We start from the raw sequence: 22,164 nt of genomic DNA, 5'->3' as shown, positions 1-22,164 counted from the left end.
TAACGTGATGGGATCTCGCTCTTCTCTACCTTCTTCTTAGGTTTAGATTCTCCACCGACCTCTTTATTTCAGCGAGGTCCGCGGTCCTGTGGAGGTACTGCTGGAAAGAATATGTTTTAAGTCCCAGAGGCCATGTTGCAGTCTTCCGTAGCCACCCCGGCACCCCGAAGTTCCGCTAGGCAGAGGGCGATTGTGGGAATCCGGAGGGATGTGCTGGTCCCACAGCTGCCTCCCTTCTAGGCATCGGTTCTTGTGAAGGTTTTTTTGTAAGAGGTGGCGGGACTGGAAGTGACTGTGTTCATAGATGAAGGTGAGCGTAGGAGGTGGAAAGACAAGTGGAAATTGAAATGAAACTGTAAATTACTTGTTCTCACTTTTATCTAGAAAGACAGCAATCTTTCATATGCTAAAAGCCCTGGATAACATATTTGTGTATGTGTGTCAAATTTTAAATTACTCGATGATTTTTCTCCCAATATTTTCTTGTTTATTTATTTATGCTAATATTTTCAAATTTAATTTGCATGCCACATGTTGTCATCTCCGACACAAATTGGCTGAAAATTGGAGGTGGCTAGCTTTTGCTGAAGTGTTAATGTGGAACCATATGTAAACAAACTTGAAAGTTATTTGATTCAGAACTATATGTAGGTGTTTTACCCATATTTTTAAGGGGGGGTGGGCGTGGGCTTGCTTCACCAATGCCTTTTAACATATTCTCATCATCAGTAACTTATATTTGCTTTGCATGTTGCTGCTTTGGATACCAAAGCCTCTCCTGATAGATCTTCTGAGAAAAATTCGGAAATCCTATTGCCATTTGCAGAAGTTGTGTTCCTATCTAAAAATGATATCTATTTCTAGCCTTTACCTATTTACCATGTGATTTTCAGGAAGTCAGTCACATAGGGCTCTTTCCTATCATCTGTCCAGATTTAGGAATGCCTCACCTATTTTGTGTGAAATGAGTGTGATAGTACCTGTTTGCAATCTAGTCTGGGGCAGTTTTCAGATTACTTTTTATATCATTACTACTCTAATGTTTCAATTATAATTATTTTTCTCATCCACTTTTTAAGCTAGTACTTGTAATTTATGGCTCTCAAGAATATGGATGACAAGGACCCCATGGATTCAACAGAATAAAAATCATAGTAATTTTTAAAGTATAACAGGAATTGTCTTTTGTTATATATCTGTTTAGACTTTGGTCTGTGCACTTTTTTACCTAGTTGAACACATTGCATTAACATTTTTTATCTTTCATTTAGTATTTTTTGAGTTTACCTCCATTTTAAGGAAACTATGCAGACATTTTTTTGGCCACGTCCACAGTATGTGGAAGTTCCTGGGCCAAGGATTGAACCTGCACCACAGCAGCAATCTGAGTCACGGCAGTAACAATGCTAGATCCTTAACCTGCTGCACCATAGAACTCTGCATGACATATTTAAAATTTTAACTTAGGTATAATATACCCACAGACGAGTACACGTCATAGTTGTAAAATTTGACAAATTTCCACAAACCGAATACATCTATGTAGTAGGAATTTAGATCAAGACTATCACCCCAAAGCTTCTCTCTTGCCCCCCTTTCTCTACTAGTCACCATACTTCTTCGGACTTGTGACATCAAAGATTTGTGTGGCCTAATTCCTAAACATTTTAATAGCTATATAAAAGTCTATAATTTGTGGAGTTCCCATTGTGGCGCAGTGGAAACGAATCCAACTAGGAACCATGAGGTTGCAGGTTTGATCCCTCACCTCGCCCAGTGGGTTAAGGATCCAGCGTTGCTGTGAGCTGTGGTATAGGTTGCATACGCAGCCTGAATCTTGCATTGTGACTGTGGCGTAGGCCGGCAACAGCACTGATTTGACTCCTAGCCTGGGAGCCTCCATCTGCCTCGGGTGCGGCCCTTAAAAAAAAAAAGACCAAAAAAAGTCTATAATTTGTGTATACTGTACTTCACGTATTCCTACATTGTTAGATATTGATGATGTTTCTAAATTTTCTTCACTTCAAGTAAAGAACAAGTATTTTACGTAGTAACTTTCCCAGGAGTGATGACCCTCAGTGAAAAGGCATAATCATTTCAGAGACTTTTCAAACTTATTGCCAATTTGATTTTAGAAATACTTAAATTGATTAAGATCATCTTGTTTCACATCTCCCTAACAAATATTTGGTATTCTTATTTTATTTTAAGCTTCGATAAATTGATAGGCAGGGGATGGTATAGAAAGTAGAATTTTGGAGTTCCCGTCACGGCGCAGTGGAAGCAAATCTGACTAGGAATCATGAGGTTGCGGGTTCAATCTCTGGCCTCGCTCAGTGGGTTAGGGATCCTGTGTTGCTGTGGCTGTGGTGTAGGCTGGCAGCTGTAGCTCCGATTCCACCCCTAGCCTGGGAACCTTCATATGCCATGGCCCTAAAAAGCAAAAAAAAAAAAAAAAAAAAAGGTAGAATTTTAAGCTCACCTCTTGCCTTGTCTGTTACATGGCATGATGAATATATTAATAAAGTTTGCAATTTGAAATCTTTTAAAATACTAGTCTCTACAAGTTGAGGATATATGACTGACAAGTATTTAGTAATTTAGGTGAACAGTTACTGCTTTTCTGTGTGGAATTTTGATCAGGCTACTTTATTTCTTTATTTCTCTGGGCTCTAATTTCTATATCTATAAAATGATGAAATTGAACTTAGTTACTTAGTGTAAGACTCTGCTAGTTATTAGGAATATACAACTCATAATGTTGGATCAGTTTATAGACTAGCAGAGTGTGTGTGTGTGTGTGTGTGTGTGTGTGTGTGTATACCCATACATACATATGTGAAATTTTATACCATGTATTTTGTGTAAACATAAAACATATTTAAACAAATATATTTTATATGAACCTAAAAAACAGTGTTCTAATGTATTGTAGTGTGGGAGATGATATGTGTATAAAGAGGAAAACAGTGGTGTAGTATGGATTGCTGAAGTGGCCATTTAACCTAGCTTGTAGCTTCAGGAACAGGCTGTGAGTATATTAATTAAATTCTGGGACTTTCTGCTTCCTAGGTTTAAATGATAGCTCTACAGTTTCCTCATTTGTAAAATGGGGATAATATTAATACTTATCTCTTGGTGGTGTAGTAAGGATTAAAATTGCTGCTGTATATAAAGTCCTTAAGCAGTGCCTGGCACATAGAAAGCTCCCCGTACTGGAGGTGATGCCTTAGCCAAAGAACATTCTAGGCCAGTGGATGAGCAAGTGCAAGTCACAGAACTTTGTCCTACGTAGGGAACGTAGGTAATCCAGTTAGGTAATCCAGTATTTCTGGAACACAAAATATGTGGAGTTCAAAGTCAGAGGTGGTTCTGAGAGAGAAGCAGGGATCAGGTCTTGGGGGCCTCGAGTGCTTGTTTTGTTCACCACTTTTTCTCCAGCATCCAACACAATAAAGTAGGTATTAAATGAAAACCTCCTGAATGAAAAAATCAATTAGGAGGCTACGCTCTATCCTCTACATGATGCAGAGCCTTTGAAAAATATTAGAACTGTGACATGAGCATATTTGCATTGGTGTCAGTGTGTCAAATGGATGAGAGGGGGCTAAGACTGGTCAGTAAAACCAACTAAGAGGCTCTTAAGGAAGAGAACTAGAACTGGAACAATCATAGTGGTTATGGAGAAGAAGAACCAAAGTTATAAAATGTGTAGGGAGCAGAAAAGGAAAAGAGGTGAAATAATATACCCTCTTTTTCTCTATTCCCTTCTCACCAATAAGCTCCCATTTTGCCACACTCTTGTAAATATATAGGAGTTCCCATCATGGCTCAGCAGTAATGAACCTGACTAGTATTGGCTCAGATCCAACATTGCTGTGGCTGTGGTGTAGGCTGGCAGCTACAGCTCCAAATCGACCCCTAGCCTGGGAACCGACATATGCTGCTGGTGCAGCCCTAAAAAGACATATGTACATACACACATACATACATACATACATACATACATTAACATTGTGCTGCTTTTTCTAGATTGGTCCTTGTTCCTCCTGTTGGGTATTTTCCATGCTCCATCATGTTGAGGGCTAAGACTCGGCTTTTTTTGCTTTCACCTCATCACCTGAAGCAACTGAAAAAGTCATCAGGCTCCAGGCTTGTATGGCAGCGACTTCTGCATCAGCAACAGCCTCTTCACCCAGAATGGGCTGCCCTGGCTAAAAAGCAGCTGAAAGGCAAAAATCCAGAAGAACTAATATGGCACACCCCAGAAGGGATCTCCATAAAGCCCTTATATTCCAGCAGGGATACCAAGGACTTCCCTGAAGAACTTCCAGGAGTGAAGCCGTTCACACGCGGACCATATCCCACCATGTATACCTTTAGGCCCTGGACCATCCGCCAGTATGCTGGTTTCAGTACTGTGGAAGAGAGCAATAAGTTCTATAAGGACAATATTAAGGGTGAGATTTTAAATGTGAGACCTAATATTTATGATGAAGTATATATATATATATATATACACTTACTCGTCTTGGTTATTTTTGAAGGGAGCCTGGTTAATTTGTGGTCAAGGCTATACTCTGAAAAAAATGAATGTTTTTCAACTTCCACAGTCAAAAAGATAAATGAGCGAGAATAAAATGCTAAATTCTTGAAGGCAAACAATATTTACTTGCACATGGTGTGAAAGGAATTAGATGAAGCAAAGTTGTATGAAGGAAAGAGACATTAGCTTTGCCTTTGAGAAGCCTTTAATTAAAACCATCAGGATAGCAGGAAAAACAACAACAATAACAAAAAACCAAAAAAACTCATCAGGATAGGAATTGAAGGAGAAAATGGAATTGTGTGAACTACTATGTTTTCTTTTTGATCTGTGCTGAAAATCATAATGTTTGAAAGCTAAACTTGAGGATCTATCAGCACGTATTGCCTATGGAGGACTGAACTCATGTAGTGTATTTTAGTTTTTTGCATGGTTTTCATAATTTTATTTCTAAGAATGTTGAATGTCCAAGACAAGAACATAAATAAGTGAGCATGCAAATACTAAATTATGTTAACTATATATAAATAGCCATATCTTTTCATAAATCTTAAAAATATTTCTATAGGAGTTCCTTTCATGGCTCAGCAGTAATATACCTGATTAGTATCCACGAGAACACAGGTTTGATCCTTGGCCTGGCTCAGTGAGTTAAGGATCCAGAGTTGCGGTGAGCTGCAGTGTAGGTCGCAGATGTGGCTCAGATCCCGCATTGCTGTGGCTGTGGTGTAGGCAGGCGGCTGTAGTTCTGATTTGACCCCTAGCTTGGGAACTTCCATATGTGGTGGGAGCGGCCCTAAATACATATGTATTTTCTATCAGAAATTGTTAAGGTTAAAAAAAAAATCTTCAGACATGAGATAAATGACATGTTTTGTTCCTTCTATTCTTTATTGTAGTGAAGTCTGGAACTCACTTTGTGTATTTTAAGCACATGGGAAAAAACAGGCTCTTAGGAAATAGAGTATCTTTAACTTTTGAGAATAAAAATGTTTATTATAGAAGTGTTCTATGATGAGATGAATTAATACTTTTAGTAGTGTTAAAAGAAAATCAGTTTACTTTAATGCCAGACTCTTTAAATAGTATTACTTTTCTTTATATATCTAGCTGGTCAACAAGGATTATCAGTCGCCTTCGATCTGGCAACACATCGTGGCTATGATTCAGACAACCCTCGAGTTCGTGGTGATGTTGGAATGGCTGGCGTTGCTATTGACACTGTGGAAGATACCAAGATTCTTTTTGATGGAATTCCTTTAGAAAAAATGTCAGTTTCCATGACCATGAATGGAGCAGTTATTCCAATTCTTGCCACTTTTATAGTATCTGGGGAAGAGCAAGGCGTACCTAAAGAGAAACTTACTGGTACAATCCAAAATGATATACTGAAAGAGTTTATGGTCAGAAATACTTATATTTTTCCTCCAGAACCATCCATGAAAATTATTGCTGACATCTTCCAATATACAGCAAAGGTATCCTTTATGGTTTTGTGGGTTTTGCTGTAATTCTTTGAATGTAGGAATTTTTATAAAATACCACAACCTAATTTGAAATCATAACTGCGTCTGAGTCATAGTTGTAGTATAAGGCCAAGGTGTAGGTTTGTGTTTATAAGTGAGTGTTGTTAGTTTTTATTTTTGGCCTTTAATGTTCTGATTTTACGGTCTGTCACCACCTTTGAATCTGGGCAGTAGACATTTATTGTATTTTCTTTATTGTTAAAATCTTTATTCTGCTAATTGTTAGAATCAGGGAGGACTCATAATTTATACTTCCTGATTTCTCTTGAGTTCAGATTCAGTTGTAAATAGACATTGGTGTCAGAGAGATGGGGGTCAAAACATCAGCTTTATTTCTGCAAAAAACTGGAATAGAAGATATCACTTACAGAGTTCCTTTTGTGGCTCAGCAAGTTAAGAACCCGAGTAGTATCTATTAGGATGTGGGTTTGATCCCTGGCTTCACTCAGTGGGTCAAGGATCTGGTGTTGCCACAAGCTGCGGCATAGGTCGGTGTGGCCATGAAAAGAAAAAAATATATATATATATTGCTTATATCCATAACCACAATGAGGTTCCTAATGTTTCACCCCTGAATTATGTTCATTTTTCCCAAAGTGATGGGAAAAGAAAGTTCTTAAAGTATTCCTGTGTTAACAGCAATCCCTCCATAGGGAAACCTAAAGCTTCTTCATATCCTCTGAGTAATTCATTTATATATTCCCCCATCATTCACACTTTACTTTTTGCTGGCAGTGCTTTCTTCTCACCTACCTTATGATTACACTGTTATTTCATAGCAAAGGGAAAGTGGGTTGAATATAACACAGTAAGCATTATATAGTTTCAGTTAATATTATGAACTACTTAGTATATCTGAGTTGATCATTTTAAAATAATACCATCTTTTAGAAAATAGATTTAATGAACCTTTTTAATGTTTTTATTCACAGTTGTATTTTTTATTATTTTATATAGCACATGCCAAAATTTAATTCAATTTCAATTAGTGGATACCATATGCAGGAAGCAGGAGCCGATGCCATTCTGGAGCTGGCCTATACTATTGCAGATGGATTGGAATACTGTAGAACTGGACTCCAAGCTGGCCTGACAATTGATGAGTTTGCACCAAGGTGAGTAATTAAACTCAAATATTGTCTCAACATTAAGGAAGATCAGGAGTTCCCATTGTGGCTTAGTGGTTAACAAACCCGACTAGTATCATGAAGACATGGGTTGGATCCCTGGCCTTCCTCAGTGGGTTAAGGATCCATTGTTGCTGCGAGCTGTGGTGTAGGTTGCAGACGAGGCTCAGATCTAGCATGGCTGTGGCTGTGGTTAGCAGCTACAGCTCCGATTTGACCCCTAGCCTGGGAACCTCCATATGCCATGGGTGCAGCCCTAAAAAGACCAAAAAAAAAAAAGAGAGAGAGAGAGAGAGAAAGGCCATAGAGTTCTTTGGTGGCTCAGCAGGTTAAGGATTTGGCATTGTTACTGCAGCGGCTTGGGTTGCTGCTATGGTGTGTGTTCAATCCCTGACCTGGGAACTTCCACATGCTAGGGGTGTGGCCAAAAAGAAAAGTAAGTAAATAATTAATTTTTTTTAAAGTCATAGGACCATTTTATGAGTGTATAGCAAAATATATTGATAAAATGAATTTATATGTATATAAAATTACTAAATTCTTTTGTTTTAGCTGAGTAATAATGAGGGAATGAGCCAGTACTGTTTATAATTAAAAATCAAAGTTAAATTTGACTGCACTTCTTGGTAAATTAGAGGAATCTTGTCCTTTGCTATTCAGAGAACACAGTTAACTGGCACCTTCTGACAAATAACATTGAAATATAACACTCAAGACAGATTTTCTTTTGTTCTATTAATATTTCTGTTTTGAAATACAGAAGTATCTCTTATAGGTTTGAGATTCCTGCAATATACATGCTTTCATTATAATTCAGTTTTTTGCAAATTTTCTGTGAAAATAGTTCCACATGTAGTTATATTTTCAGTGTATTTGTAGGACTAGGTGAGCCTTACGTCCTGCTCCTCTGCATCTTAGACCTCTCCCTATAACACACTGCTTTCACTTTAGTTCAAGTTAAGTTGTTTGAAGTTAAAATCTGGGCTTTTGTGTGTATGTGATACAAATAGTTTTATTTTCCACTTATAATCAAATTCTGGACTTAATGTTACTATTTCAGGTTGTCTTTCTTCTGGGGAATTGGGATGAACTTTTATATGGAAATAGCAAAAATGAGAGCTGGGAGAAGACTCTGGGCCCACTTAATAGAGAAGATGTTTCAGCCTAAAAACTCTAAATCTCTTCTTCTAAGAGCACATTGTCAGACATCAGGATGGTCACTTACTGAGCAAGTATGTTTATCATTTAAAGTGTAGAAATTTAATGAAGTCTATATTTTCTTCTAAGCACTTGGCATAGTGAAAAAATAGACTTAAGAAGTTATCTGCTAATATTTGAAAATCATAATTATTCTGAAGCGTAATACATATGTTTATTTTTATACAAATGATGATGAATAAAATTGGCTCCCTCTAGTGGTTAACAATATAAAATCATTTAATTCTTAGCTTCCATGTCTGGCTGTGTATTTTACTTTTTTAAAAGTAACAAAATTGTAATAATGAGGAAGAAGTAAAAATTATAACTTAATATTGTCTTAAATAGTTTTTTTTTTTGCTTTTTAGGGCCGCACCCTTAGCATATGGAAGTTCTCAGGCTGGGATCAAATCAGAGCTGCAGCTGCCAGCCTATGCCACAGCTGCAGCAATGCAGGATTCAAGCCATACCTGCAACCTGCACCACAGCTTACATCAATGCCGGATCCCCAACCCACTGAGCAAGGCCAGGGAGCAAACCTGCATCCTCATGGATAATAATCAGCTTTGTTTCTGCTGCATCAGAGAGTGGGAACTCTCTGTTGTAAATAATTTTTTTTTTTTTGTCTTTTTGCCATTTCTTGGGCCATTCCTGTGGCATATGGAGGTTCCCAGGCTAGGGGTCTAATCAGAGCTGTAGCCACCGGCCTATGTCAGAGCCACAGCAATGCAGGATCTGAGCTGCATCTGCGACCTACACCACAGCTGACAGCGCTGGATCCTTAGCCCACTGAACAAGCAGGGATTGAACCCGAAATCTCATGGTTCCTAGTCAGATTCGTTAACCACTGAGCCATGACAGGAACTCCTGTAAATAATTTTAATGGTTAAAATTCTTAACAAGATTTCTTCAGTAAAATTTAATTTTATATGTATATACTTTTATGATAGTTATGTGTTTAAATAAACACCCATTCAAACAAACCATTTAAAAATTACTATCACTTGGGTAATCTTTTTCAACTTTGTTTCATTTTATTAAAAGACTATGTGGTGATGATATTTTTAAACATGCATTTTCTTTACATATATATTAAATTATTTTGAAACATTAAAAATAATTTATAGCTAAAGTTATATTGCTTTTATACATTTAGGGAGTTCCCATTATGGAGCAGCAGAAATGAATCTGACTAGTATCTATGAGGATGCTGGTTCGATTCCTGGCCTTGCTCAGTGGGTTAAGGATCCGCCATTGCCATGAGCTGTGGTATAGGTCGCTGACGCAGCTTGGATCTGGCGTTGCTGTGGCTGTGGTGTAGGCCTGAGGCTACACCTCCAATTAGACCCTTAGCCTGGGAACCTCCATATGCCGCGGGTGAGGCCCTAAAAAGACAAAAAGACCAAAAAAAAAAAATTGTCACATTGCTTTTATACATTTAAAAGCAGATAAAAACTAATCATCTCCATATTAAATATGAGTTCAGGTACCTATAAGTGGAGAAATATAGATTTCAGAGTTGGAAGCACTTTAGTAATCATTTTTGTTTTACCCTCCTCATTTTTATAGCTAAGGAAACTAAAGTTCAGGAAGGACCAATGACTTTCCCAAATCACAGCTAGGAACAGAATGACCCAGAGGCCATATTTCCTATTGTCATAGTCCACTCTTCACCTGTTTTATTAATCATTTGTTAATAAATCATTGCCAGTTTTGTGCACCTCATTACTTTTGTGCATCAGAGTAGATACTTTGTACAATAATTAGGAGATGGTGAATTATGAGCTGAAAGATGCTAATAATCTAAGTCAACAAGGTAACCATTCATGATGCACTTATAGAAGAGTAGGCAATAAAAAATAAGCACAAGTATTTAATATTTCAGATGATTATATGAGGCAGTGTTTTAGTGCCTTAGCACAGACTACGCACGTAATTCTGTAAGTCTGGCTCGTTTACTAATTGGTCTAAATTTATTTGATATTCTGAAGACTAATGCAAACTTTGGCAAAGAAAGTATGTATCAACCCCTGCTTAATCATATCATCTTTTACAGCTTCAATATATATCAACTGTTGCCTTGTTTTTTTTTTTTTTTTTTGCTTTTTACTAAATGCGTTAGGATCCTTACAATAACATCATTCGTACTACAGTAGAAGCAATGGCAGCGGTGTTTGGAGGAACTCAGTCTTTGCACACAAATTCTTTTGATGAAGCCCTGGGTTTGCCAACGGTGAAAAGTGCTAGAATTGCCAGGAACACACAAATCATTATTCAAGAAGAATCTGGGATTCCCAAAGTGGCCGATCCTTGGGGAGGTTCATATATGATGGAATCACTCACAAACGACGTTTATGATGCTGCCTTGAAGGTCAGTGTCTCCTCTTTGAAACTTTGCTTTCAAGATTTACACGTTTATAAAGATTTATAGATTTTTGAATTATAAATCAAATCATTTGTAGAATTGTATCAAGATTTGTAAAGTGAGAAAAGAGAATTTTAGGTTTGATTTTATAGTATTTAAAACTGAAACTTAATTTAAAAATAGATTTGTGTTTGTATTATTATGTTCAGAGATTAAAAAGACAACTAACATTAAAAGACTGAAATAAAAAAGCAGTCCTTTGTCCTCCACTTGGTGGTTTGCCTGCTTCCTTAATTCAGCCACATCTTTTTCTATGTTTTTATCTCCATGTTTTAAAATTACACATTCTAATTGTTTTAGATGTTATCTGTTTCTTTGCTAGTGTGGTGGCTTAGTATTTTAGGTGGATTTTGCCCCTTTCCTTTGTCCCATATTACCGATATAATTATATATATCTCAATGTAAATCCTTCTGAAGTCCTCTAAATTCTCATTTGATTTAGACTGATTTCTTCCTAGACCATTGCTGTCCTTGGACTTCCCTTTGTCATTATCCTGGGAGTTCTTTTTACCTTTGCTATATTTAATCTGTGTCCTGAATTCTGTCTCTTTGTTGATTATCCCTTGTTATTTTGAAGCACATATTATGGGAACCTCCTAAAAATGGTGCATAGGGGGTGAATTATTTGGAACTTTGGACATTTGAAAATGTCTTTGTTCTTCTTTCATACTTGATTGATAGCCTGGCTTTGCAATTTTTCCGTTGGGAGTTTGTAAGCAAATTTGAAACCATTCACCTGGTTTTTATTCTAGCTTCCAATATTTCTGTTCAGAATTCTGTTGCCATTCTCATGCAGGATCTTTCTTTCTGAAAGTTTTAGGATCTCTTCTTTATTTTTGTGCTGATGTATCCTATTTTTTTCTACATTCATTATCTTGGACCTTTGGTGGGCTTTTTGTTGTTGTTGTTGTTGTTGTTGTTGTTGCTTTTTAGGGCTGCACCCACAGCATATGGAAGTTCTCAAGCTAGGGGTCGAATCAGAGCAGCAGCTGCTGGCCTACCTGACAGCTCATGGCAACACTAGATCCCCAACCCACTGAGCAAGGCCAGGGATTAAACCTGCATCCTCATGGATACCAGTCAGATTCATTTCCACTGCGCCACAATGGGAACTCCATGGTGGGCATTTTTTGTCTGGCCTCTTTATCGTGTTCTCATAGCTCTGGGAAATTGTTATATATTATTTATTTAAAAAAATTTTTTATAAACTATAGTTGACGTATAATGTATCAATTTCTGCTATACAGTAAATTGACTAAGTGATACATACATATACATATACATATATACATACACATTTCTTTTCTCATATTATCTTCCATCATGTTCTGTAACAAGAGATTCAGTGTAGTTCCCTGTGCTATACAGTAGTGTATTTTTTTGACAATTTCTTTCCTGTCATTTTCCTGTGGTTTCTCCTAGTTATCAAGTAAGGACCTCTTTAAATGACATTCTGATATTCTTATCTGTTCTGTAATGTATCTTTGAGTTTTTGCTGTGGTTTGTTTTGAGTTGTCAACTTTATCCTTTTATTTAAATACTTTAAAATTCAGGGAGTTCCCGTCGTGGCGCAGTGGTTAACGAATCCGACTAGGAACCATGAGGTTGCGGGTTCGGTCCCTGCCCTTGCTCAGTGGGTTAACAGTCCGGCGTTGCCGTGAGCTGTGGTGTAGGTTGCAGATGTGGCTTGGATCCCGCGTTGCTGTGGCTCTGGTGTAGGCCGGTGGCTACAGCTCCGATTGGACCCCTAGCCTGGGAACCTCCATATGCCGCGGGAGCGGCCCAAGAAATAGCATCAACAACAACAAAAGACAAAAGACAAAAAAAAAAAATTCACATATCCTGTTTTTAATTTCCAAGAGCTCTTTTTTGTGTTCTGATTTTCCCTCTTGCATGTCATACTACTTGTTTTATTAATATAGAATCTCTCTTTTCTGAGAATAATTATATTTTTTGAAGTTTTCTTTTGTATCCTTCATTGTTACTGTTTCCTTTTTGTCTTCAGCCTTATCATTCAGAATGCAGGGTTTTGTTTTACTTTTTTGCTTTTTAGGGCCACACCCAAGGCATATGGAAGTTCCCAGGCTAAGGGTCAGATTGGAGCTACAGCTGCCAGCCTCCACTACAACAATGCCAGATCCGAGCCCCTTCTGCAACCTACACAACAGCTCACGGCAACACCAGATCCTTAACCCACTGAGCAAGGTCAGGGATCGAACCCACAACCTAATGGTTCCTAGTCAGATTCGTTTCTGCTGCGTCACGACGGGAACTCCAGAATGCAGGTTTTTATTTCAGTAAGACATCTTATTCTTGCCTCTCCTTGTACTTGGTATTTGGTAGTACATTGCTTTTCTAGTTCATTTTCTGCAGACAGTAAACTTTGGTTCTCCTGTTAGAATGGGAGAGAGGTCGTCGCCAATTCTCAGGTTGTTCCCATCTTTTTAACTTCCGATCTTATTCTTGGCTTCTATTGAATCCAGTACAGATTCTTCTTCCTTGGATTCTTCAGGGGAAAATTAGTTTGACTGTGCTGCTTTCTGCAAGATCATACCCCATTCCACATCCATTTTCCACTATCCCATGTATGTACGAGACTGTGATTGCTGGTTTAGATGTTTCCTAGGTCAGTAAAGATGGAGTTACGTCATTACTCTCCTGATCAAACTGAAAATAAAGTGGCATTTTGAAATAAAATTTTTTGAGTCTTTATGTAACTAAAAATAAGGATTAGAGAAATCATGGAGCAGTGGAAACGAATCCGACTAGGAACTATGAGGTTGCAGGTTCGATCCCTGGCCTCGCTCAGTGGGTTAAGGATCTGGCGTTGCTGTGAGCTGTGGTGTAGGTCGCAGGCACTGCTCAGATCTGACACTGCAATGGCTCTGGCCTAGGCCAGCAGCAACAGCTCCAATTCAACCCGTAGCCTGGGAACCTCCGTATGCTGTGTGGGTGCGGCCCTAAAAAGGACAAAAGACAGAAAAAAGAAAAAAAAAAAAAGGATTAGAGAATTCACGTTATCTTTAGTTGGCTTCTAAGACTTCAGTGCAAGGTTTTGTGTTTTCCATAATATACTCAAAAGTTTTTCTGTTGTCTTTTTAAATAATTTTAAGCAGAGAATGTCTTTTTTAATGGCTAAAATTGACATAGTAACATTATGTTATTTAACACATTAGTATGGTTTATAAAAATATTTCCATATTCTCTTCTAGTTTTTTATCTGTTTTTCTTATAGCTCATTAATGAAATTGAAGAGATGGGTGGAATGGCCAAAGCTGTGGCAGAGGGAATACCTAAACTTCGAATTGAAGAATGTGCTGCCCGAAGACAAGCTAGAATAGATTCTGGTAAGATAAAGTAGAAAAGTTTGCATGTGGAAGCCAATATTTAAAAATAAATTTGAATTTCTGTTTGATGATAACATGTATAGTTAATAAAACAAAAATTATGGAAAAACGGAACTTGGATAAAATGTTTCTCATGAATCTTTATTTATGTCTCCATTTATCTCTGTGTTTGTATTTTTGCATGCCTGAATGCACATGGGCAGACATATGTACAAAGTATGTGTGATTTGCCCATTGTATACATGTGCATGTGTGTGGGCGGGTATCACCAACATTTTGAAGATGACATCATGATTGGTCATTGTGCCCTGCTTTGGACTATTCATTTATTCATTCAGTTGGTCAATACTTTATTAGTCTTCAGTATTTAATGCACTGTGCTATGTCTGGGCGTACAACCTGAACAGGACAGACATGGTCTCTACACTCACAGAGCTTACATTTTAGTAAGAGAGAGAGGAAATGCACAAATAAACAAGTAGGCTAATGACAGATTGTGCTGAGTTTTATGAAGAAAGTAAGAAAAGGGGTATACCCTAAGGTAGCAGTTGGCAGGATTTTTTAGCTAGAGTGATAATCTAGTTTGAGGCAAAATATATTTATAGTATTAAGGAAGTGTTATTTATAATTCTGATTTATCATTTATAGATTTTTTTTTTTTTTTATGGCTGTACCCATGGCACATGGAAGTTCCTCGGCCAGGGATTGAATCTGAGCCTCAACTGTGACCCATGCCATAGCTGCAGCAATGCTGGATCCTTTAACCCATTGTGTGGGGCTGGATTGAACCTGCACTTCCACAGCTACCCGAGCCACTGAAGTCAGGGGCATAGCAAGAACTCTAGATCACTTATAGATTTTAAAAGGATTTTTATTTAAAAGTGATTGGCTGTAAGAGAATTCAAGAAAATATTAGAAAAGCTATTGCATGTTTATCTTCTACTTTATAAATCTTAGATGGTAGCCACTTCTATGGTTTTAATTTTGTAGTGTTAGAGTTTATCAGAAACTCTGGGAATGTTGTGTAGTTTGGGAAAATAATAAAGATCCTCCCTTAAAGGGATTCAAATATATATATGTCTTTTTCTCTCCTTCCCTCAATTCTATATTGGTATTTGTTCATCTATGTTGAAGTTTCATTAACAGTTAAAAATACTACTTAAAAATATTAAACTTATAAGGCAAATATGTGGTGATCAGAGCATTACTGTTAGACAGTTATTTGTGAATAGAATCTATATATTATCTTCCTCTGGGAAATTAACAGGTTCTGAAGTAATTGTTGGAGTAAATAAATACCAGTTGGAAAAAGAAGAATCTGTGGAGGTTTTGGCAATTGATAATACTTCAGTGCGCAACAAACAGATTGAAAAACTTAAGAAGGTAATGATGGCTCTCACATTTGGAGGGCTTTCTGTGTTCTGGGTGCTGTCCAAGCCCCCGCATTGCACTGCTTCATTGTTACAACAGCCACATGAGGCCAGCATTATTTCTCAACATTTTAAAAATAAGGAAACTAAAGATAAGGGGGATTGAGAAACTTGCCCAGGATAAATAATTAAGCCTCCAAGAGTGAAAGCTAAGTCCGTTGACACCAAGCACTCATGTTTTCAGTCAAGATATCTGCTGCCCCTGTGAAAATTATATGTTCTTATTAAAAACCACACCATAATAACAATGCCTCCTATAATTTACAGATTTGCAGAAAGGCTTAGATAATTATATAACTCATTCAAAGTTAAAAACAAAATTAACTTCAAAGTCAGTATTTGAACCCAAGCCTCTCACTGTAATCTGTTTCCATGTACCTCATGCTACCATGAAAGAATTATTTGCTTTCAGTTCTTTTTCTTTGTTTTGTTTCGTTTTGTAGGGCTGCACTTGCAGCATATGGAAGTTCCAGGCTAGGGGTCGAATAGGAGCTACAGCTGCTGGCCTACGCCACAGCCACACAGGATCCGAGCTGTGTTTGTGACCTCCACCACAGTTCACGGCAATGCCAGATCCTTTAACCCACTGAGCAAGGCCAGGGATTGAACCCTCATCCTCATGGATACTAGTCAGGTTTGTTACCACTGAACCATGACAGGAACTCCCCTTTTGCTTTCAATTTTGTTTAAAAATTCAAATATATTTGAATAGGGCTTGACCAAGATACAGTTTAGAACGAAAGATATTTATTTTGATTGAAACTAGAGTACTGTTTTATTTTTTTATTTTTTCATTGAGATAAACCAAAAAATATGAAATACTAAAATAGATAAAACATACTAATTGGTTTTTTTGGTGTTTTTTTTTTTTTTTTTTTTGCTTTTTAGGGCTGCACCTGAGGCATATGGAGGTTCCCAGGCTAGGGATCTAATTGGAGCTATAGTTGCTGGCCTACACCACAGCCATAGCAATGCCAGATCCGAGCAATGTCTGCAACCTACACCACAGCTCATGGCAATGCTGGATCCTTAACATACTGAGCGAGGCCAGGGATCGAACCCACAACCTCATACTAATTCTTACCATTGTAACCTATACATTACTATTGTATGAAGCTACCTTGATCTCTTAATCTCTGGCTTTAGTAATTACTGCTGTTTCTAAGGCAGGAGAGTTGAAATTCTGTAATGATTTTCTCTGTTTAGTTTACTCTTTACCTAAAGACTATCTTAAGATAAGACTTTTTTTCCCTGTCAGTTTAAATGTTCTTTAAGAATCTAATAGACTTTGTCCAGTTAGACTGTATATATAACTTTCATCTTCTGTTTTTTCTATTAGAGTTAACAGCAGACGCTTAATGATATTTTCACCCTCGATCAGGAGATAACAACTGCTCTCCCAATTTTTGTCATTTTTAGAGTGTCCTACTTAGGATGTAGCATTGTATTTTCAGTGATCACAAATATCTTAATATTTAGAAAAATTCTTTCCTCCTCTCTTAAGCTAACAACATGAGGGGTTCCAGTTAATGTAAATGATGATATTTTGGGCAAGGGAGAGAAATTCAGTAATGATAATGGATTTGGGTTCCTCTTTGCCTTTAATTTAAATTTTCTGACCCACCTCTGCTTATAGATATGATATAATTTTAGTGGCATCTTAAGCGTTATCCTATTTTAGACTCTTACAGGTGTTGGAAACTTGTGAAAAAATTCAATTTAAGATAACTTTGTTTAGGTAGGCCGTTGGCAGAATAGAATAGAGCTGGGACCCAAGGGGAAAAGTCTTTGACTATGCTTTTCATTGTCTTTCTCTTTTTATTACAGTATTTTTTATTGTCTCTTTCTTTTTTTTCCCAAGATTATTTTTATATAAAAAGAAAAGTGATACACATACATATTATTACCTATAGATTATTAATTAACTAAGGGAAACTTAAAATATATAACTAAAATATTCCCTAAGTTATAATCTACTACTTGGGAGAATCAGTGCTATTATTTATTATTGCCGTGTTTATTTTTGAATTATCAGTGTTATACAGAATTTAGTATTATTTTAGGAATTCCTTAAATGTTTTGGGAATGAATATCAGACCTAGGGAACATATTATTCTCTTCTTTTTATTTCCTTTTGTTTTTAAATTTAGAATCATGGAACAGTTTCCACATGATGTACATAACGGTATTATCTGATCTTAGTTTTATTCTCTGTGAGCATATATTGCCCCATTCCTTAACCTTTTCTGTAAGGTCAAATCCAGCAGGGATCAAGCTTTGGCTGAACGGTGCCTCGCTGCCCTCACTGCCTGTGCTGCCAGTGGAGATGGGAATATTCTTGCTCTTGCAGTAGAGGCAACTCGTGCAAGGTAAGGATATGTAAGTTTGGAGATTTCTGGATACTAAAAGTTAGCCAGTTTAGCTTCTCAGAGTGTACTTAAATAAAAGGTCAACTCTATAATCCATGTGAGCCTAAAAGAAAATATTGGAGACCAAAATAAAATTCTTATTTTTCTTAAACAGCTTTGCATTGAAAACAGTCATATATTTTGAATGGTGTGCATTAATTTTTGTGTATTTCCCTGTGGCTCAGGATATTTAAAGCTATTGTGGCAAACCTCTGTCAATGATTTGCAGGTTCGAATTTGATTTACTTTGAAGTATAGAGGGACATTATTATTTTGGACAGTAAACAGACCTGTCTTTTGTCCAAGGTAGACAGTATCTCTGTCTTCCAAGGCTGTGTACTATATAGACATCTTAGAAAAGAGAGTCTAGGTAAAGGCAGTCAGGGCTTTGCTCTGCAGAACATGCAGAAAAGCAAGTGACCCATGGAAACTTCTCCCAATATATGATAATATAAGTAAATAAATTGTTTTTTCTGAGTACATGTGGAATGAATTAATAAACAAGTGGATGGAATATGGTAAAATATTTACTTTTTAATCAGAAAATAATCTGTGTGAATATTGCTCTTGGCCCATTTATATTGGTAAGCAGTGACTTATTCAGAAACCTTAAAATGCTTGTCTATTGGTAGTTTTTAGGTCATTCAGTCGTTTTTTGGATGACAAATGTTGAAAAGAGGTCACTTTGTATGAAGGCATCCAGGAGCATTTTTTCCAACAGTATTCTGAGGAAAGATGCTTTTGTGGATGTAATAAAAAGCATTCTTATTTAGGATTTTGACAGCCTGTTTTTAGCTGAGGTAATAAAATATGTCTAATTGTATTGAAGGTTAAATAAATATTTTTATCTCAAATAATGATGTTAAGAGTATCTCCATGTAATATTTTAGATGTACAGTTGGAGAAATCACAGATGCCATGAAAAAGGTATTTGGTGAACATAAAGCTAATGATCGTATGGTGAGTGGAGCCTATCGCCAGGAATTTGGAGAAAGTAAAGAGATATCATTTGCTATCAAGAGGTAGGAGAACAGACTTGTGGTTGCCAAGAGGCGGGCAGAGGAAGTGGGAAGGACTGGGAGTTTGGGGTTAGTAGATGCAAACTCTTGCATTTGCAGTGGATAAGCAATGAGATCCTGCTGTATAGCACAGGGAACTGTATCTGATCACTTGTGATGGAACACGATGGAGGATAATGTGAAAAAAAGAATGTATATGGATGTATAGGTCACTTTGCTGTACAGCAGAAATTGACAGAACATTGTAAATCAACCATAATAAAAAAATTTTTAAAAAAGGTAGTATGTGAGATTTCTTAAACCAGCATGTCATATTTTCCATTCATCAACAGGAGTCTTCTGCGGGCTTAATTGTCTCACATACCACTGGAAAATATTTGAATCGTAGTTTCCTAAAATAGTATTTTGCACTTTCACAACAGTCTTCTCTAGGAGTTTCTTATTTCAAACAAATGTTTATTTAACTAATACTGATATTGCTTCATATCCTCCAGGTGCTTAGATTTCAACTTCCTTATGACAGTACACTTTTGTATTTTCTTAAATTTTATTTACATTGTTTAACTGCTCAAAATAATTATGAAAACTTACTTTTCTTGTTTGAAAGCAAATATTTGGTGGCATAAATTAAAATTGGTCTTCACCGAACTGACAGTAATTAACACTGTCAAACTTGTTTTGGAGATAAAAATTAATATATTTCATCATGCTTCTCAGGTATAGGTAGTAGCTTCCTGATGACTGTTTTTCTCAACCTCTGTAGTACATTTTTCACTAAAAATTTTATGTCACTTCTTATCCATCAGATAAATATCATAACAGCCAAGGTGAAAGTCATCAAAGTGTAACTTTTTTTCTTTCAACATAAGTAGATTTGTTTCTTAGTGCTTTTTCATCTAGGGTGTAAATTTATTGATTTAAGCAAGCAAATATTTTGATTATAGATTATCATAAGATACTACATTGAGGTCACCTTGGGGGAGTTCGCACTTGTGAGGGTTAAATGCGATATGGGCAGTTCAAAACAATGAGTCATAACTCTGAAGACTTTTTTTAGTTTATATTTAAATATTCCTGCACTTTGTCCCCTAGAGACTATCTTAAGAAGTGGAAAAGTTGTTATTTTCTCCTCTTGCTTCACTGTGATGCTCTCAGTGTTACTGGCTTACAATTGTGCCATCTTTCAGATTTTCTTCTAGGGGAGATAGGAAACATACTCGGATTTTAATGGAGTTCTCCACACGAAATAGAGATATTAACAAAGTATGAGTAACCAGATTAGATGTTTTTAAATAAACTTGATAGATTTTTACTGCAAATAAATCATAGTTTTATATCTTATTTTTGGACAATTAATATGTAACTGTTGTATGTTAAAATGTTCCTTAGGGTTCATAAGTTCATGGAACGTGAAGGTCGCAGACCTCGTCTTCTTGTGGCAAAAATGGGACAAGATGGACATGACAGAGGAGCAAAAGTTATTGCTACAGGATTTGCTGATCTTGGTTTCGATGTGGATATTGGTCCTCTTTTTCAGGTATTGAAATCGGGAAGATTTTCAAAAGGTGTATCAGTAAGTCACATTTAGAAAGAATTATAATAAAAAGATTCTGGATCAACATGACATTATTACAGTAAAAGAAGAATATGAATTCAACAAATTTCCTAATTTACTTTTGAATGCATATAATCCAATTAATTATGAAAAACAGAATATAATTCATTTTAATGTACTCATTACTCAGACTTTGTAAAAATCAGTGTCAGTTCAGAACTAGAGCTTTTATTAAGCTTCTGAAACTGTAAGGATTACTTTCAAAGATCTTATTGCACTATACATTGAGATTTGACCAATAGTTTGTGGGAAAGATAGCCTGCATCAGATTGGTAAGAAGTATTTTGAAAGTGAAGTCAAGCATTAGGATTAGCTAAATTTATAATTAGATTTTCTCTTTTTTAAACTTCCTAGCAGTGTTTTATTTAATCACAGAATATTAGACCCAGCAGTAAAATAATTTGTTGGAAGTAAATGAAGCTGAAATTCTGTATAGAGTGATAAAACATTAATCACTCACTACCAAAAACTTTGACAAGTAACTTTTATATAAAAATCTTTATGCACTACATATTTATTGATTGTCTACCAGATACTAGGTTCTGAGTTAAAAACCATGATTTACGTCTTCAGGGAGGTTGCACATTCCCAGCAGAGTGAGATATACTCACCAGTAATCACAGCAGAGAGTAATTGCCATAGGTACAGTTTGGACAAGGCACTTGTCTGAGTATGCTAGGAACTTTGAGCAGTGCCTTTCAGAAACCTGGAGAACAAGGCAGGGAAGGGCATACTGATAAGGCCTGAGCAGAGGAACAGTGGTGCAGAGCCATGAGAAGGCATGAAGGCCTCATGTACCTGCAAAAGATTCAGTAAGATGGGAATCCAGTGCTGGGATGGCGTGTAAATTCTGATGACTAGCCTTCTGTGCCACTCTAAGGAGCTTGAACTTCATTCTGGAGGTGTTCGGGTAGAGTGACACAATCAAATGTATACTTTAGGAAGGTCACCTGCTAGTAAAATCACTTTCTGAAGTGGGTTGGGAGGAGCTATGACTAGTTGCAAGGAGTCCAGTTAAGGTGCTGAGTAACCTGAGTGAGAAAAGTGAAGGCCTGGACTGGGTTAGGATCTTAGAAACAGAAAGTCAGCTGAGATTCAGAAGACAATTTGATGGAAGGGCCGCTGGCAAACATGCAGGCAGTCTTAAGAGAACCAGCTTTTGGCATGTTCAGATGAAGGCAACCTTAAAAGTTGAATGGCTATGTCTGGAGCATAGGAGAGAGGCCTCAGCTATACACAAGGTTTTTAGACCTATCAGTATATAAACTGTACTTAAAGCTATGAAGATGGATGTAATTTTCCATGGAGAAGATACACAGTGAGATGAGGAGAGAACCTGAACATGAAAAGGAAATATGAGAGAAGGAAGCAGCAGAGGAGTGAAAGGAAATGGGATGAGTAGTGGGATAAAACAAGGAAGGAGCAGAGTTTCAAGGAGGAGGAAGCACTGATATTACATACCGCAACTGACAAGGGCTTAATCTCTAAAATATACAAGCAACTTATACAGCTCAACAGCAAAAA

General features: G+C 36.9%; 1 protein-coding gene across 2 annotated transcripts in view; it reads left to right on the top strand.

Moving 5' to 3' along the window:
• MMUT (methylmalonyl-CoA mutase) overlaps window positions 1–22,164 on the top strand; it is a 28,367-nt gene that overhangs the window by 328 nt on the left and 5,875 nt on the right. Inside the window, exons 2-12 of one of the 2 annotated variants that reach the window (XM_047795271.1) lie at window positions 41–310; window positions 4,033–4,460; window positions 5,657–6,024; window positions 7,030–7,187; window positions 8,260–8,431; window positions 10,519–10,767; window positions 14,057–14,168; window positions 15,436–15,551; window positions 17,852–17,967; window positions 18,897–19,028; window positions 20,415–20,562. In XM_047795271.1, the coding sequence (XP_047651227.1) occupies window positions 4,076–4,460; window positions 5,657–6,024; window positions 7,030–7,187; window positions 8,260–8,431; window positions 10,519–10,767; window positions 14,057–14,168; window positions 15,436–15,551; window positions 17,852–17,967; window positions 18,897–19,028; window positions 20,415–20,562 (1,956 nt within the window). In that variant the 5' untranslated portion in view covers window positions 41–310; window positions 4,033–4,075. The remainder of the gene's footprint in view (window positions 1–40; window positions 311–4,032; window positions 4,461–5,656; window positions 6,025–7,029; window positions 7,188–8,259; window positions 8,432–10,518; window positions 10,768–14,056; window positions 14,169–15,435; window positions 15,552–17,851; window positions 17,968–18,896; window positions 19,029–20,414; window positions 20,563–22,164) is intronic. The other variant, XM_047795270.1, reaches the window with a different exon arrangement.

This window comes from Phacochoerus africanus, chromosome 9 (genome assembly GCF_016906955.1).
Source record: "Phacochoerus africanus isolate WHEZ1 chromosome 9, ROS_Pafr_v1, whole genome shotgun sequence".
Classification (NCBI taxonomy): domain Eukaryota; kingdom Metazoa; phylum Chordata; class Mammalia; order Artiodactyla; family Suidae; genus Phacochoerus; species Phacochoerus africanus.
Note: the sequence above shows the minus strand (reverse complement) of the source record. Positions and strands in the feature narration are given on the sequence as shown.